Genomic DNA, 16,019 nt, shown 5'->3' with positions numbered 1-16,019 from the left:
TTAAATTAGATCATCTCTGTAAAGCTCTTAGCCCCGTGCCTGATGTATAGTAAGTCCATAGGGCTCACTGTTAGTAGTAGTATTACTGGTACCATGCAAATAGATTGTATTAACATGGCACACTTGCAGCTATATAAAATTGAAAGTCCATGTTGACAAGGACTAGAAGGGAATATGAAAACAGCTGTTAAAGGATGAAAGGGAATTAAAGTTTCTTCAATGCTTCATCATTTTTTTAGTAAATGTTCCTAAATGGAATAAATAAAACATACATGCAGTGGGTACTCAACAGGCCTTTGAATGTATGTATGAAAAACAGTCTAACTTTAAAAAATTTTTAAATTTTGTTCGGCTGCGCTGCATGGCTTGCGGGACCCTAGTTCCCCGACCAGGGAGCGAACCCACATCCTCAGCAGTGAAAGTACAGTCCCAACCACTGGACCACCAGGGAGTTCCCTGACTTTTTTTTAATTGGTTGAATCCATTCCTTATAAATCATACCTTATGATAGTGGATACCCTTGAGGCGTTGTAATTGAAAGGGGGCCTGTGCAGAAAAGAGTTAACACTGCAGGCCTGTAATGATAGCCCTATAAATGCTGAATTTCCTACTAGGGGTTTGTGTAAATTTGCAATGAGAGAAAAAGGGAAGTTTTTAAAAAATGGCTTTGTATTTTGTGGTTCTTGTATCTGGATATATGATAAAATTGATTTAAAATGTTACATGCTTATAATTTCATAAATGCTAGAGGAACCATCTCAAACATGCAAAAATGAAGAAGGTATTGGTGGAGTACAGCTTCCTTGCTTTTACCATCAAGGGGTGGGTTGGAATTTAAATTCTTTGGGTGTTAGAACTAGGACAAGTCTCTGTAACTAATGATTTTTCCTATGATTTGTGTCTGTTCGAGCCTCTGGAAAGAGGGTGACAACATGAAAGGAGAGGCAGTCTCTGGATGGAAATACACATTTGGATTTTGAAAAAGCAGTTAAATTGATAATAAGCCGTGTTGAAATCAAATATCTGACCCTTAGAGCCTGATGGCTGTCCAGTTTGATGTGCATGTTTTTGAGTGGGTCAGTTTGGACTCTGAGACTGACAAGATAAAAAGGAAGCCTTGCTTGTCACTTGGACTTGGACCGTGGCTGTTCGGCACTGCAGCACGCCTTTGCTGGTCCTGAAAGCACCTGGCTTGATTGGAATCCCAAATTCACTGATCCTAATTGCTTGGACCTGACTCTAAGCTGAAACCTGACCCTGGCTGTCATGCAGTTTCAGCCGCAGCAGGAGGTGTGCTGCGCTGAAAGCAGACCCAGGCTCCGTGAACAGGACTCAGACCCTGGGACCACTGGAGATTACGACCCCTTCTGTGGAGCTCTAAACGATGAAAATATACATCGTGGTTGCTGGCTGCACCAGCTGGGTCACATACAATACCCGTAAGAAGGGGCCTGTTCTCTGATGGGACCATCTAAAATCAAACTGCTGATCAGCTCTTTACATCTAATGCAGAGGCTAATTGCATCCTAACTTGTGATCCCTACCACAGTCTGCAAGTTGGAGGAGGGCACGTCACAGGGACTTCCACCCCTCTGCCTGCTTTTGACAGATCAGACTCTGGGCCTTCTCTGGGGGGCAGCTCACTGCTGTTGATTTGTGTGTTTGGCGTTCTGGATTAGCTGCAACTTACTGCGATGGGCTGATAGCCTTACTCTACCTCCTCACGTTTCCTTCTCTACACACACCTTAGTAAGGTAGATGGATTATTCAGATGTATCCGTCTCTGGAAAGGGATTGATCTTTTCTAGGCTTTCTCTGGATAAAAGGGGTGGGAGGTTATATAAACCCACTTTGAAATGTTTTAAATTCAGGATTTCACCCTCTGTTAGTTTGCTAGGGCTGCCATAACAAAGTAGCACAGACTGGATGGCTTAAACAATAGAAATGTATTTTCTCTGAGTTCTAGAGGCTAGACATCCAAGAGCAGGAGTTGGCACGTTTCTCCTAAGGCCCCTCTCCTTGGCTTGCAGCTGGCAGCCTTTTCACTGTGTCTTCACATGGTTGCCCCTCTGTGAGTGTCTGTGTCTTAATCTCTTCTTATAAGAACACCAGTCATATTGGATTAGGGCCCACCCAGATGACCTTATTTTACTTTAATCACCTCTTGAAAGGCCATATCTCCAAATACAGTCACATTCTATACTGGACATTAGGGTTTCAACATATAAATTTGGGGAAAACACAATTCAGTCCATCACATATCCTGATCAATTCCTGAATATCTTTCTGGTTAAACTGTATTAAAATATTTATCTGCAAAAATATTCTGTACCTCTTGCATACAGGTCTCTGGATGAAAGGCCTGGATGAGAATAAGAGATGATTGAAAAAATGTAAAGTTAGGATTGCTGATCTGCGGGGCATGCTGATTTTGAAACAATGAGAAAAAACAGAACCTGGCAGCTAGGGAGCTTTGGGGAAGTGGCGGGGTGGTGGGGGAGTGGGTGGCGGGGGGGGGGCATTTATGATCTTTGTTTCTCAGAAACAAAGGAAAAGGAAAGCTCCCAGTGCTGCCTTTCCATGAACGAAAGGCATAACTGAGATCCATATTGCAGGTTGGTCTCACCCTTTTGTATGGGGTCCTACTGATAATAATTTTGCTCTAAAGTGGATTTGGCCCTTAAGGGCCAAGGAGGTGGACTGTGCAGAAGAGAGCTAATCAAGCAGGCCTGAGACTGCTCTCCTTAGAAAGACCTGCTCACAATGTTGGCCCTGGCTGGCATCTGGGTTCTTGGATTTCAGGAGGGTTCTCACCATTCCCTAAATGATAAGAGTTGCTCACAGGGCCTAAACTGTGCAAACAATGTGGTTGATGCTGCATACCTGCTTTCCTTCCAGGAATGTGGAATTTTGGTGTGTGCTAGGCAGAGGGTGCCTACGTGACCAGCCCCTAGAAAAGTCCTGGGCATTGAGTCTCTAATGAGCTTCCCTGGTAGATAACATTTCACACATGTTGTCACAGTCATTGCTGGAGGAATTAATTGTGTCTTGTGTGACTCCACTAAAAAAAGACTTTGGGAAACTTGTGCCTGGTTTCCCCAGGATCTTGCCCTATACACATTTTCCCTTTGCTGATTTTGCTTCATAGCCTTTTGCTGTAATAAATCATAGCCATCTGTGAGTAGGACTATATGCTGAGTCCTGTGGGTCTTCTAGTGAATCATTGAACTGGGGGTAGGTAATCTTGGGGTACCCCAACACAGGGCACAAGGGGGACTTCTGGCGTGTTGGTCGTGTTCTCTTTCTCAGTCTGGGTGCTGTTTACATGGGGTGTGTTCAGTTTATGAAAATTCACTGAGCTGTCCCATTAAGATATGTATAGGGACTTCCCTGGTGGTCCAGTGGTTAAGACTGCACGCTTCCAATGCAGGGGGCCCGGGTTCGACCCCTGGCCAGGGAACTAGATCCCGCATGCCCAACTGAGCTGACATGCCGCAACTAAAGTCCCCCCATGCCGCGACTAAAGAGATCCTGCATGCTGCAGCGAAGATCCCTTGTGCTGCAACTAAGACGTGGTGCAGCCAAATAAATAAATTTTTTTTTTTTTTTGCGGTACACGGGCCTCTCACTGTTGTGGCCTCTCCCGTTACAGAGCACAGGCTCCAGATGCGCAGGCTCAGCGGCCATGGCTCACGGGCCCAGCTGCTCCGCGGCATGTGGGATCCTCCCGGACCGGAGCACAAACCCACGTCCCCTGCATAGGCAGGTGGACACTCAACCACTGCGCCACCAGGGAAGCCCTAGTGTACTTTTTTTGTACATAGATTCAACTTTATAAAAAGATAAAAGAGAATATTACACACTACAGGGATAAAAAAATCATAATTTTATTTATTTATTTTTTTGGCAGCACTGCAGAGCATGTGGAACTTCCCCAACCAGGGATCAAACACATATGCTCCCTGTAGTGGAAGTGTGGAGCCTTAACCACTGGACCACAGGGGAAGTCCAATAACTTAGTTTTAAAAAACAACTTGCTTTTATTTAGAAAACATTTTAATCACCCCTTTTTACCAGGCATTGTCCTGAGAGCTTAGGACATGGGGTAGGAAAGAGGTCTTCATTGCCTCTCAGTTTATTGGGAGTCAGATAAAGAGATACTTGTAATATGGTTGACTTTTGCTGAGTCCTAGCAAAGACACCATTGGACGCTACAGAGCTGCTAACCTGGGTAATTCTCAGGGTTACCATTCCAGTATCTACGGAAGCCAGACAGACAAATGGGCAAAGAGGGGTAACAGGGAACTGTGACAAATTGAGAAGGTAAGTAGGCATAGAGTTGCCACAGCTAATGGTTTTTCTTAAGGAAAAACCACAAATCTTAATTTTTATGTGAGCTCTCTTGATTTTTTTTTTTTTTTTTTTTTTTTTCTTCTGCGGTACTTGGGCCTCTCAGTGTTGTGGCCTCTCCCGTTGCGGAGCACAGGCTCCGGATGCGCAGGCTCAGCGGCCATGGCTCACGGGCCCAGCCCCTCCGTGGCACGTGGGATCTTCCCAGACCGGGGCACGAACCTGTGTCCCCTGCATCGGCAGGCGGACTCTCAACCACTGCGCCACCAGGGGAGCCCAGCTCTCTTGATTTTTAAGTCCTGTAAATGAATCCAAATTTTAAAAAGTGGGAGGCCAAACAAAACACCTCTGCAGGCCAAATTTGGCCTTGGCCTACCAGTTTGCCAGGGATTCTGCCAACCAACCATCCTTCCCCTCTTACCGAACAATTGAGGGTCCACTGTTTTAGGCACTGGGAAATAGAGCAGTGAGCCAGCCAGACAACTGTCTTGCAGAATGGCCTGGGGGCAGGGGTGGGGGAGGGTGGTGTCTGGTACTGTGCCCTTCAAACTTCAGTATGTGTGGGAATCACTGGGTAGATTCTGAATTGGGAGGTCTGCGTTGAGGCCTGAATCTTGGCCTTTCTAACAACAAGCTCCCAGGTGATGGTGATGCTAGTCTTCCCTGCTGTTATTTGAAGGAGGGGAGTAGGGAATTTGTCTTGAAGGTGCATTTGCCTGGCAAGCATCCTCTTTTTACTTAGATTTTAGTTTATTGGGGTGACTTGGAAGAGAGTTGATGACCTCGGAGGTGGGTACTCGGGCTCTGCCAGCTATCTCTTGGCGCTGCCAGGTCTCTGTTCTCAGTTTATAATCTAGAAGGTGGCGTGAGGGGTGGAGGAAGGTGCTAGGAAAAGCTTCCTGGAGGAGGTGCTTGTGAACTGCAGGAGCTCCCTGGCCGCCAAGAAAGGGAAAAACCTTTAACTCCCCCCCTCCTGGGGCTGGGTCTCGGCGTCCCCGCACCGGGTTTGGTTTCCCAGGCATCCCACGTGTCTTCGGTCCGCGAGTCCCTGTCAATCAAGCTTCTCCCCCAGGGGCTGGGTACGGGTTTAAAGGCGGCTGCAGTGCAGAGAGCTCCCAGAATGCCGCGCGGCGGGCGGGTTTGGATTTTAAATCCCCGCGGCCAATCAGTAGCGCGTAGGCTTTTGTAACGTTCCCGGCGCCGCGTTTGAATTCGAGGAGGAGCAGAGCCCTGCCAAGCCTCTGCCCAGACCTTGCTAGGTCCGCTGAGCAATTCCGGGAACATGAGTGCGGCGGCAACTGCAGGGAAGCTGGCGCGGGCACCAGCCGATCCAGGGAAAGTCGGGGTCCCTGGAGTTGCAGCTCCCGGAGCCCCGGCGGCTGCCCCGCCGGCGAAAGAGATCCCGGAGGTCCTAGTAGACCCGCGCAGCCGGCGGCGCTATCTGCGGGGCCGCTTTCTGGGAAAGGGTGGCTTTGCCAAGTGCTTCGAGATCTCGGACGCGGACACTAAGGAGGTGTTTGCGGGCAAGATCGTGCCTAAGTCGCTGTTGCTCAAACCGCACCAGAAGGAGAAGATGTCCATGGAGATATCCATTCACCGTAGCCTCGCTCACCAGCACGTCGTCGGCTTCCACGGCTTTTTCGAGGACAACGACTTTGTGTTCGTGGTGTTGGAGCTCTGCCGCCGGAGGGTGAGTGTCGCTGCTGGGGGACTGGAGCTGCCTGGGGACCGGGGTTGGGGCGCCCGCACCCGGAGCTGCTGGGGAGGAGGTGCTGGGAACCTCGAGCTGGGGATGGAGAAGGTCTCGGGGAAAGAGGTGCTTAGCATTTGGGGCCTCTAGGAGAGGGGGTGCCGGTTAAGTGGAGCCTGGGTCAGGTTGGCTCTAGGGAAGGCGGCTCCCGGACGCTGGGAGTTGGGCTGAGTGGGGGAGGTGCGGGTCGCGGGAGAACCCTGCTAATGGACGCCAGGGCTTCCGGAGTTGCTAGGTAAGGGGTGCTGTGGACCCGAACCTCCGGAGTGGGGTTGGGTCAGGCAGAAAGTAGTTGGAGCCAGACTTAGTAGCTTCGGGGAGGAGAGGGGTCAGGAAAGGGATCTGCTGCTGCGAAGAGGCCCGGGGCAGGGATACAGGGGACTCTGAGCTTCCGGAGTGGGCTGAGAGAGGGGTCCCAGGTAAGGGACTTGGGAGGGAGCTGGTGGGAGAGGGGGTGCTATGAACGGTTGTGGCCTGGCTTAGGGGAGAGTCTACATCGTAGTTGTCCTGGAGAAGGAATGGGCGGTAGGGTCCTGGGCTGCCTTCACCTAATGACACCCCCTCCCTGCCTTGGGCCTGAGTACCCACTCCCCACTCCTCCTTCCCTCCCCCGCCCAGTCTCTCCTGGAGCTGCACAAGCGGAGGAAAGCACTCACTGAGCCCGAGGCCCGCTACTATCTGCGTCAGATTGTCCTTGGCTGCCAGTACCTGCATCGAAACCGCGTTATTCACAGAGATCTCAAGTTGGGCAACCTCTTCCTGAACGAGGATCTGGAGGTGAAAATAGGTGAGGAGCTGGGCCTGCAGAGACACTTGACACTACGCTCTATGGGAATGAGGAGGAGCTGGGAGAGAGGGAGGGAGAGAGGAAGTCGGAAGGAGATAAGGGAGGGAGGAAGAGGATGGTAGGAAGTCTGGGCTGTTGATTGCCTCTAGAAGCCTCTCTTTAGTACAGAAATTCAGAACAAAGAGCCAAAAGCCAGTGGCTTGCCTGCAGATGCAGTTTTGGTTGTGTGTGCTCTCCTATACAGTATTATTTTAAAAAAAAAAAAAGGATTTGAATTTGTTTTCATTTTTTTAAATCGGGAGACATGATTTTGAATTTGGGGCTCCTTTTAAACAGTTGGGTGCTCCAGCAGTACAGGGGCAGCTCTTTGTCGGACTGAAAAGCAGCTGTTCCCTTTAGGTGACCTCTGCTTTGTCACAATCACTTCCTCACAAACTTGCCAAGTAGCCATCTTGACATTTACCTGCTTAATCCCTGAAGGCATGTGACTTTTGCTATCCCTACCAGTTCCCTTTTAGAAGCAAAGCCCTCCTTTCTAAGGGAGGGGGTGAGGAGGGTCTCTGGGAGGCCCCTCCCTGGGGCTAGCATGGTGGGAGGATTCCTGAGCACGCCTTGCTGCACACAAGAACTAGAGGCTTGAGGGATCAAACTTCCCTGGTTCTTGATGGTTACACCTGAACCAGCTGTCCGCATTGACAGATGACAGAGGCTAGCATCTGAGTCCCCCCCTCTTCCTCCCTCTGTCCCAGGGGATTTTGGACTGGCAACCAAAGTCGAGTATGACGGGGAACGGAAGAAGACCCTGTGCGGGACTCCTAATTACATAGCTCCTGAGGTGCTGAGCAAGAAAGGGCACAGTTTCGAGGTGGACGTGTGGTCCATTGGGTGTATCATGTAAGTTGGGAGTTGTCTCAGGACCCACCCAGCCTCAGCAGAGGCCTTTTTGGATGTCTCACCTGGCAGACCTTATCCTGTAGACCTTTCTGCCTTTGGGAAGGCTGCTCCAGAGGACAGACTGATCCAAAAGGAAGCCTCATTTCCATATCTTTTCTTCTCACTGGTGTATCCTTTAGGATTCCTGCAGCCTGGGCCATGGGTCTGGGGAATGGGGGAGGGAAGGTCTCCACAAACTTGCTCTAGTCCCTTGCTATTCAAAATATGGCAGACCAGCATCATCATCACCTAGGAACTTGTTAGAAACACAGAATCTCAGGACCCAGGCTGACTGGGTCAGAATCTGGATTTTAAGACCCTTGAGCTTTTCCATGCACAATAAAGTAGTAGCACCACTGATCTAGGAAGCAGCAGTGGGTGGGAGGAGTTAGGCCAGGAGTTATAGCTGGCAGGAGGAGGTCCTGTGGTCTGTCTGGATCAAGGCCATCAGAGGTGGGTGGGTGGTAGGCAGAGAGTTGGGCCTGTTCAGGTGTCGCCCCTTTCATAGTCGCCCTGGGTACTGGAGAGTTAGAAATGAGTTGTCGCAGTGGCTTTCCTACTTCACTGCAGTGGAACTTTTTCAAATGAAAACTTGCAGCCTTAAGTACAGAGCTATTAACCGTGGAGCTGCCTCTGTAGGAGCAGGTAGCCCACTTGCTTTGACCTGTTTTGTGTTGGCTGGCAGTCTCTGGAGCCGTGCTGTAGTGTAGGCTATAGCAGAAAAGTCACTGGCCCATGAGAACCGAGTCTCATCACCTGTATTCTACTGAGGACTCCTCCCTGCCAGTGTCTTGGCTCCTGGGGCTGTTCAGTGGACTTGCGGACTGTCCTCTGGGACCCGAGAGTCATAGTGAATGTCCAGAAGGTGTCTGACTTCCTTTCTGGCCCTGAGAGGATTCCTCCAGCGTCTGGGTTTTGGTTAGGAGCCTTGAGCCAAATCCCTCCTTGTGCTTACAGGTATACCTTGTTAGTGGGCAAACCACCTTTCGAGACCTCCTGCCTAAAAGAGACCTACCTCCGGATCAAGAAGAATGAGTACAGTATTCCCAAGGTGACTAAAAACACTTTAAGTTTACATTTATTTTATTTAATTTTCCCCCCACAAAGCTATTTACTGAGCCCAGCCATATCCTGGGGACAGAGGTGGGTCAGTCCTACCCCTAGGGTAGCCATAAGAGCTTTAGAGGGTCCTTGTCTGAAATTGCATACAAAACCTGATGTATGTGCACAAAAGCATTTTTTCTTGGGGAAGAGAGTTTGTAGGTTCTCAAAAGGTTGGGCAGATAAACCAAAAGGTGTGTAAAACAGAGAGCATAAAGGAAGTAGAAGGCAGACAGAGACATGCTGCTTAAGCCTTGGAAGTGGACTGTCTTGATTCAGATGGGCCCTGCCACTTAGCACCCAGATCGCAATAGACAGATGGCCTGAATCTTCTGAGCTGCAGTTTCCCATCTATAAAATGGAGTCCTTACCCCAGAGCACCTTGCACACAATAAGCGCTCACAGAATTGCGAACTGCTGTGCTTCGTGACCACCAGCATGAGTGCATTGAGAGGGATAGCCTGCAGCAACCTGGCGTACGGCTGCTTTCCAGTTTGGTGTCTTTGCCTTGCGTGAAGCCAAGAGCCCTGTCTCCATAAGGACAGATGGACTGAATCTGTCATAAAGGGTCACTTATTGGACAGAGCAGAGTGGTTCCGAGTGTGGGTGTTGGCAGCTGACTATGCCCCCGTGTGGGTGCTGGCTCTACCATTCATAGGGGTGTGTTCTCAGGCACTTAAGCTCTCTGTGCCTCAGTTTCCCCATCTGCAAAAGAGGGATGGTGATAGAGATCTTCACCCCCTGGGTGTTTCTGTGAGGGTTAAATGAGCTAATAGATATGAAGTGCTTAGAATATTTTGCTGGCACATAGTAAGTGCATAGTTGATGCTAGAATATTAGTGTGCATTTGACCTGCACTGGGTTTGACCTCCTCACCAGGGCAGCAAGCTTGGTGCTGTGTCCCCATTTTATAGATGAATTTACAAAGGCCCAGAAAGTTGGGTTAGTTGTCACAGCCAGTATTAAGGGACGGAAGTGGGACTTAAAACAGGTCATTATGACTTCGAAGCCTGTGTTCTCAAGTGCTGCTCTAATGGTGAGCAACTTGAATTATGCAAGAGCAAATTTTGGGAAAAAGTGACCTCAAGAGGAAGGAGAAATTGTCATTCTCACAACTTAGGTTGACACTTGTGAACTCAGTAAAGCTGCTAGTGGAAATTTGGCACCCCACATCCCCACCAGACTCAACTGCTGAACATGGCATATTTGAGGCCGGGGCCGGGGCTGCAGCTTCTTTGTGGCAGTGCTGCATTCGGGTCCCCCACCACATCCTACTTACGTCTCTCCCTCTCTGCTCCAGCACATCAACCCCGTGGCCGCCTCCCTCATCCAGAAGATGCTTCAGACAGATCCCACTGCCCGTCCAACCATTCAGGAGCTGCTCGATGACGAGTTTTTCACTTCTGGCTATATCCCTGCCCGCCTCCCCATCACCTGCCTCACCATTCCGCCCAGGTTTTCAATTGCTCCCAGTAGCCTGGACCCCAACAGCCGGAAGCCTCTCACTATTCTCAATAAAGGTAAACCGGGGTCTGGGTAGACCCCAAGAGAGCCTAGGCCTCAGGTGTGTGAATGGATGGTCCCCATAGCTCAGGTGTGTGGTAAGACAGGCCCCAGTCCTTGAATACGTGGTCCCCATCCTCATGTGGCAAAATGCCCTTCCCCACAGCCCTGTCAGGAAAGACAGACCTTACCATGGTGGAATCAGACCCGTCATGCCCCAAAAGAAGAGAGTGGCTGAACGCCATGCCTGAAAAATTTGTATTTTAAAAAAAATTGCTAATATCACCTTGCATGGTTCTTTGGGAAAAAATGTTGAAATTTTTCAGGTGTACACATAGAGCATAATGCAGTAGACCCCACATCCCCACCAGACTCAACACTTACCAAGATTTGTCATGTTTGCTCCATCACTCCTTTTTTGTTCCTTTGAAGTATTTTTGAAGTTAATCCCAGACATCTTGTCATTTTACCCCATAAACTTCAGTATGCATGTCTTTAAAAGGATGGACATTTTCTTACAAAACCACATCCCATTGTTTGGGTTGTCATTGTTTCTAGATCTCTTCAGAGAACAGAATTAGGAAATACATAATTGGGAAGGGGGCGGGGACCTTGAATTTACGCTGCTATTTCTGATTCACACTTTTTGAACATTTTATTTTGATATTGTTTCAAATTATGAAAAGTGAGAATAGATAAAAACTTCCTGTATCTTGTTCCCCCTTTTCTCCACCAATTAACATTTTTCTACATTTACTTTATCTCTCTCATATATATATCTAAATTTCTTTTCCCAAACCATCTGATAGTAAGTTGTACACATTCTGGCCTTTACTACTTAATACTTCAGTGTATATTTTCTAAAAACAATTCTTTTACATAACCACAGCACAGGACACAGTTATCAAGTTCAGGAAATTTAACATTGATGAAACTTCTCTTACAGCAATCTTTTTCTTCACTGTGAAGTTACTACTTTAATTTTCTTTTGGTAATTTATAAGTCTCTGATTTAAATATAATATTATAGGATTTTTACTTCTTTAATTTTATACTTGTTTTTTTTTTGTGGTACGCGGGCTTCTCACTGTTGTGGCCTCCCCCGTTGCGGAGCACAGGCTCCGCAGGCTCAGCAGCCATGGCTCACGGGCCCAGCCACACCGCGGCATGTGGGATCTTCCCAGACCGGGGCATGAACCCGTGTCCCCTGCATCGGCAGGCGGACTCTCAACCACTGTGCCACCAGGGAAGCCCCTATACTTGTATTTTTTTCCCTTACATTATATACATGAATTTTCAACATCTATAAAGTATGTTATGAAATGATGTTTATTTTCTTGCAGTTCTATTTGTCTTTGGAATATATTTCACTTGAAAAAAAAAAGTGCCACTTGAAAAACTTTATTTCTCTGTGTGGATATAGCACCAATTTAATATATGAGTTCATTTGTTTCAGTTATAATACTGCTATTTTAAGGATTACTTTTTTCTTTAGGCTTTAATTTTTGATATTTTCACTGGTTATATTACTATTCCCTTTGATTGGTGATCACTTGGTTAAGGTGGTACCTCCAGTGCAGAGTTACTGTTTTTCCTTTTGTGATTAATTAATACCTTGTGAGGAGTTAATTTGAAAGGATTCTATCTCTTCTCAGACTTTAGCCTACTGATTTTAGCATCCATGGTGGATCTTGCCTGCAGCAGTTATTACTGTGGTATTCTAATGGTGACTTTTCTCCTTTTCTTGTTCCTTCTACATCCATTAATTGGAGTTCTCCTGTAAGGAAGAGCTGTCACTTCTCTCCCATTTATTTATTTGGTTATTTGTGTCAGTATGGACTCATGGATATTTAATCTTGGAGCTATAATGTAATATTGTTATTTTAAGGATTGCTTTTCTTTTCTTTTGGTTTTAATTTTTGAACATAAAGCATTCTTCAAAACGTAGCCAAAATAAGGGTGAAATTTTTTTGGAATACATAAATCCCCATTTATTCATCATCTGTTTTCAATAATTACTAACATTTGCCCATACTTGTTTTTATCTTTTCCACCTTCCCCTTTTTTTGGCTAGAGGTTTCTTTGTTTGTTTGTTTTTTGTGTTTTTTTTTTTTGGCGGTGCTGTATGGCTTGCGGGATCTTACTTCCCCAACCAGGGATTGAACCCGGGCCCCGGCAGTGAAAGCACTGAGTCCTAACCACTGGACCTCCAGGGAGCTCCCTTGCTAGAGTTTTTAAAGCAAGTCCCAAATATGTTATTATTCCACACTTAAGTCCTTATCACAGCATAGAGTTTTTCAATTGAAAATTCATATCTTTAAATATCTTAAGAATTTCATATTACACAAGGAAAACTAGCACATGTTGGTGGGGAAAGAAACATTTAAGCCTAAAGACAATAAAAATCATCCATGCTTCTACCACCCAAATATAACTGATGTTAAAATTTCAGTGTGTATCTGTCTTTTCAGATTTCAGTCACATGTAAGTACATAAAGCAAATTTTAGGGTGGAAAAAATCTCTTACGTTTTCATTAAATGCCTGCTAAATCCATCTTGCTGACGGGTTGTGATTTACTGAGCCCTTCCGTTTTCCTGGATGCAAAAGATGCTTTTAATTCTTGGATTGAAGCCAGGTAGCTCCAAGCTGCTCGTGCCTTCTAGCTGTCTCCCTGAGTGACCAGAGGTGCCCTGCAGGGCCCAGCATTGGGTTAGAGGTCTGAGTGTCCGAAGCTCTGTGGCTCTGTGTGGCCATGAGCCTTCCTACAGGGCTTGGCCTGGCCCTGGAGGTACCAATGAGTGGGTACCAGGTGCTGTCACATGAGCAGGGCAGCTGCTGCTCTAATAACCTGGCACCTACCTAAAGCAGTGGCAGCGCAAAGAGCTTTTCTCTGGGGGCAGTACCAGCTGTGGCCGGGGATCCTGGGCCCTCCCAACCTGCGGCCTTTTTGCCCAGCTACTGACTGTTTCATCTCCTTCCAGGCATAGAGAACCCCATGCCGGAGCGTCCCCGGGAAAAAGAGGAGCCAGTGGTGCGGGAGGCCAGCGAGGCGGTCGACTGCCACCTCGGCGACATGCTGCAGCAGCTGCACAGCGTCAACGCCTCCAAGCCCTCAGAGCGGGGGCTGGTGAGGCAAGGTGGGCACTGCGGGCCAGGGCGTCTGGAGAGGGCAGGGAAGTCAGCCCCGGAGTGCCGGTGGCTTGTCCAGGCCCCTGGCTCCGTAATACCTTTACTTCCCCCATTTCCTGTACGTTACAGTGCAAACAAGTTAGCTTACTGGCCCAGGCCCTCCATGGTCAGGCCCCTTCCTTCTTTTTCTGACTCATCTGTTCTGTCTCCACAAGCGCCCCACCTTCCAACACCCCCATGTGCTGCCTGTATACATTGGCACGCACTGTCTCCTCTGCTCAGAGAATCCCTCTGTAGCCTTCAAGACAGTGGAAATAACAGACCCAGATGTGCTCCAGCCTCGGGGCCTTTGCTCTCCCGGCAAGCACTTCCTCCAGATCACTGCAAGGCTCACACTCCCTGCCTTCACGTGTCTGCGCCAGAGTCACCTCCATGATCATCTCCCTGCCCCCACTCCTCTTACTTGCCTCGTTTCTCCACAACACTTCTCATCTAACACATTCTAAAGTTTCCGTATTTGTTTATTGTATTTAAAAGAAGGGATCGTCACATGCACAGAACATAACATTTTCACGTATCTGGGTTGTCTATCTTCTCACAATTTTTTAATCATTTAAAACTCACTGATTTGCACCATGATAGAAGTAACTTACATATTCTGTGAACATTTATTTTGATTGGTCTCTATCCCTAGAGCCAGAATGCAAGCTCAGGGAGGGCTGGGTTTTGTCATTGCTCGCTGCCTGTAACGGTGTCTGGCACACAGCGGGCCTTTGTTAAATGGGTCAGCTGAATGCATGAGTGGACTCGGCGCTCTGCACTGTAACTTTCTGCTTCGGTGCTGCCTGTCTAAGCTTGTTGCTGGCAGAGGCCTCCAGGCCTCTTGACCGAGCTCCCTGGTGTGGGCCGCCTGAGTGGACCAGAGGGGAAGAGGCTGGTGCTGATCGATCTTCTTGTCTGTTTCTGTCCCAGAGGAGGCTGAGGATCCCGCCTGCATCCCCATCTTCTGGGTCAGCAAGTGGGTGGACTATTCGGACAAGTATGGCCTTGGTACGTTTCTCCCAGCTGTGGCGGTGGCTCAGGTGCCACCTAGCAACCCTTCGAGTTGTTACAGGCTCTTGCCTTTCTTGGCTCCCACGTCCTCTTCTCTCGACACTCTCCTATCTCCATCCCAGGCTCACTAGTCCCAGCCCCTAACGGCCCCCTGCCCCCCATGGCCCCTTTCTGAGGCCTCCCTCCACCTACCGCTAGGGTACCAGCTGTGTGACAACAGCGTGGGAGTGCTCTTCAACGACTCAACACGCCTCATCCTCTACAACGACGGCGACAGCCTGCAGTACATCGAACGTGATGGCACGGAGTCCTACCTCACCGTGAGTTCCCATCCCAACTCCCTGATAAAGAAGGTGAGTGCTGGCTGGCCCGCGTGGGCTGCTGTTGGCCGGGAGTGAGGGCTTTGCCAGGGGACAGGCTCTTAACTCCGGACGCCCTCCCTCACTTTCCAACCAGATCACCCTCCTCAAGTATTTCCGAAACTACATGAGCGAACACTTGCTGAAGGCGGGTGCCAACATCACGCCCCGGGAAGGTGACGAGCTAGCCCGGCTACCCTACCTGCGTACCTGGTTTCGCACCCGCAGCGCCATCATTCTGCACCTCAGTAACGGCTGCGTGCAGATCAACTTCTTCCAGGTGAGCTGCAGCCCTGGAGGGTTGGGGCCGGGTATCTGTGCCTCTTAGTGGCCCACGGCATTGGGTGGGGAGTGGGAGGCACAGGACCTGTCCTTGGCAGCATCAGCAGAAGGGAGTGAAATGCCCCCCACCCCCCCACCATCGACTGGGATATCTTCCCTCTACTCCCGCCAAGGCACACAGGCAGCTGGGAGCTTCAATCACCAGTGACCCCCTGTCCGTCCACCTGCTCCCCTCCTGCCCTCACAGGACCACACCAAACTCATCCTGTGCCCGCTGATGGCTGCCGTGACCTACATCGACGAGAAGCGGGACTTCCGCACGTACCGCCTGAGCCTCCTGGAGGAGTACGGCTGCTCCAAGGAGCTGGCCAGCCGGCTGCGCTACGCTCGCACCATGGTGGACAAGCTGCTGAGTTCACGCTCGGCCACCAACCGCCTCAAGGCCTCCTCGTAGCCCCCCCACCCCCCTGGACTGGCACCCTCCTCCCCCCCACCAGCACCTCGGCCCACGCTGGTTAGATCCCTATTTTATGGGGTGTCCCCCAGCCCTGGGGGCTGGGGTGGAAGCTCCATCATCCCTGCAGGTGGGGCTGCTGTGTAAGTTATTTTTGTACATGTCCCGGTGTGGGTTCTGAGGCCGCTTCCCCTTCCCTCTCAACCTCACCATATGAATTGTACAGAATATTGCTATTGAATTCGGGACTGTCTTTTCCTTGCCTTTATATTACATTAAACATATATGAATCTTCCTTTTTCTTCTTGTGTTCCCCGA

At 49.1% G+C, this 16,019-nt stretch overlaps 1 protein-coding gene across 1 annotated transcript; it reads left to right on the top strand.

Annotated features, from left to right (window-relative positions):
* Positions 1–2,524: 2,524 nt before the first annotated feature.
* Positions 2,525–15,996, top strand: PLK1 (polo like kinase 1). Its single transcript, XM_033839688.2, has 10 exons — positions 2,525–6,040; positions 6,719–6,887; positions 7,637–7,781; positions 8,778–8,871; positions 10,222–10,441; positions 13,406–13,561; positions 14,526–14,603; positions 14,805–14,959; positions 15,063–15,245; positions 15,495–15,996. The coding sequence occupies exons 1-10, from the start codon at positions 5,633–5,635 to the stop codon at positions 15,699–15,701; spliced, it is 1,815 nt and encodes a 604-aa protein (XP_033695579.1). The 5' UTR covers positions 2,525–5,632; the 3' UTR covers positions 15,702–15,996.
* The last annotated feature ends 23 nt before the right edge of the window (positions 15,997–16,019 follow it).

Source organism: Tursiops truncatus, chromosome 15, assembly GCF_011762595.2.
Source record: "Tursiops truncatus isolate mTurTru1 chromosome 15, mTurTru1.mat.Y, whole genome shotgun sequence".
Lineage (NCBI taxonomy): Eukaryota > Metazoa > Chordata > Mammalia > Artiodactyla > Delphinidae > Tursiops > Tursiops truncatus.
The sequence above is the reverse complement of the archived record's forward strand: the minus strand, read 5'-3'. Positions and strand labels throughout refer to the sequence as shown.

What these genes read in the sequence shown, in the direction of transcription:
- PLK1 (XM_033839688.2), top strand. Translation starts at nt 5,633, where the DNA reads ATGAGTGCGGCGGCAACTGCAGGGAAGCTGGCGCGGGCACCAGCCGAT. An exon ending in GCGGGGGCTGGTGAGGCAAG is followed by an intron (nt 13,562 to 14,525) that starts GTGGGCACTGCG and finishes TTTCTGTCCCAG; the next exon opens with AGGAGGCTGAGGATCCCGCC. An exon ending in TTCGGACAAGTATGGCCTTG is followed by an intron (nt 14,604 to 14,804) that starts GTACGTTTCTCC and finishes ACCTACCGCTAG; the next exon opens with GGTACCAGCTGTGTGACAAC.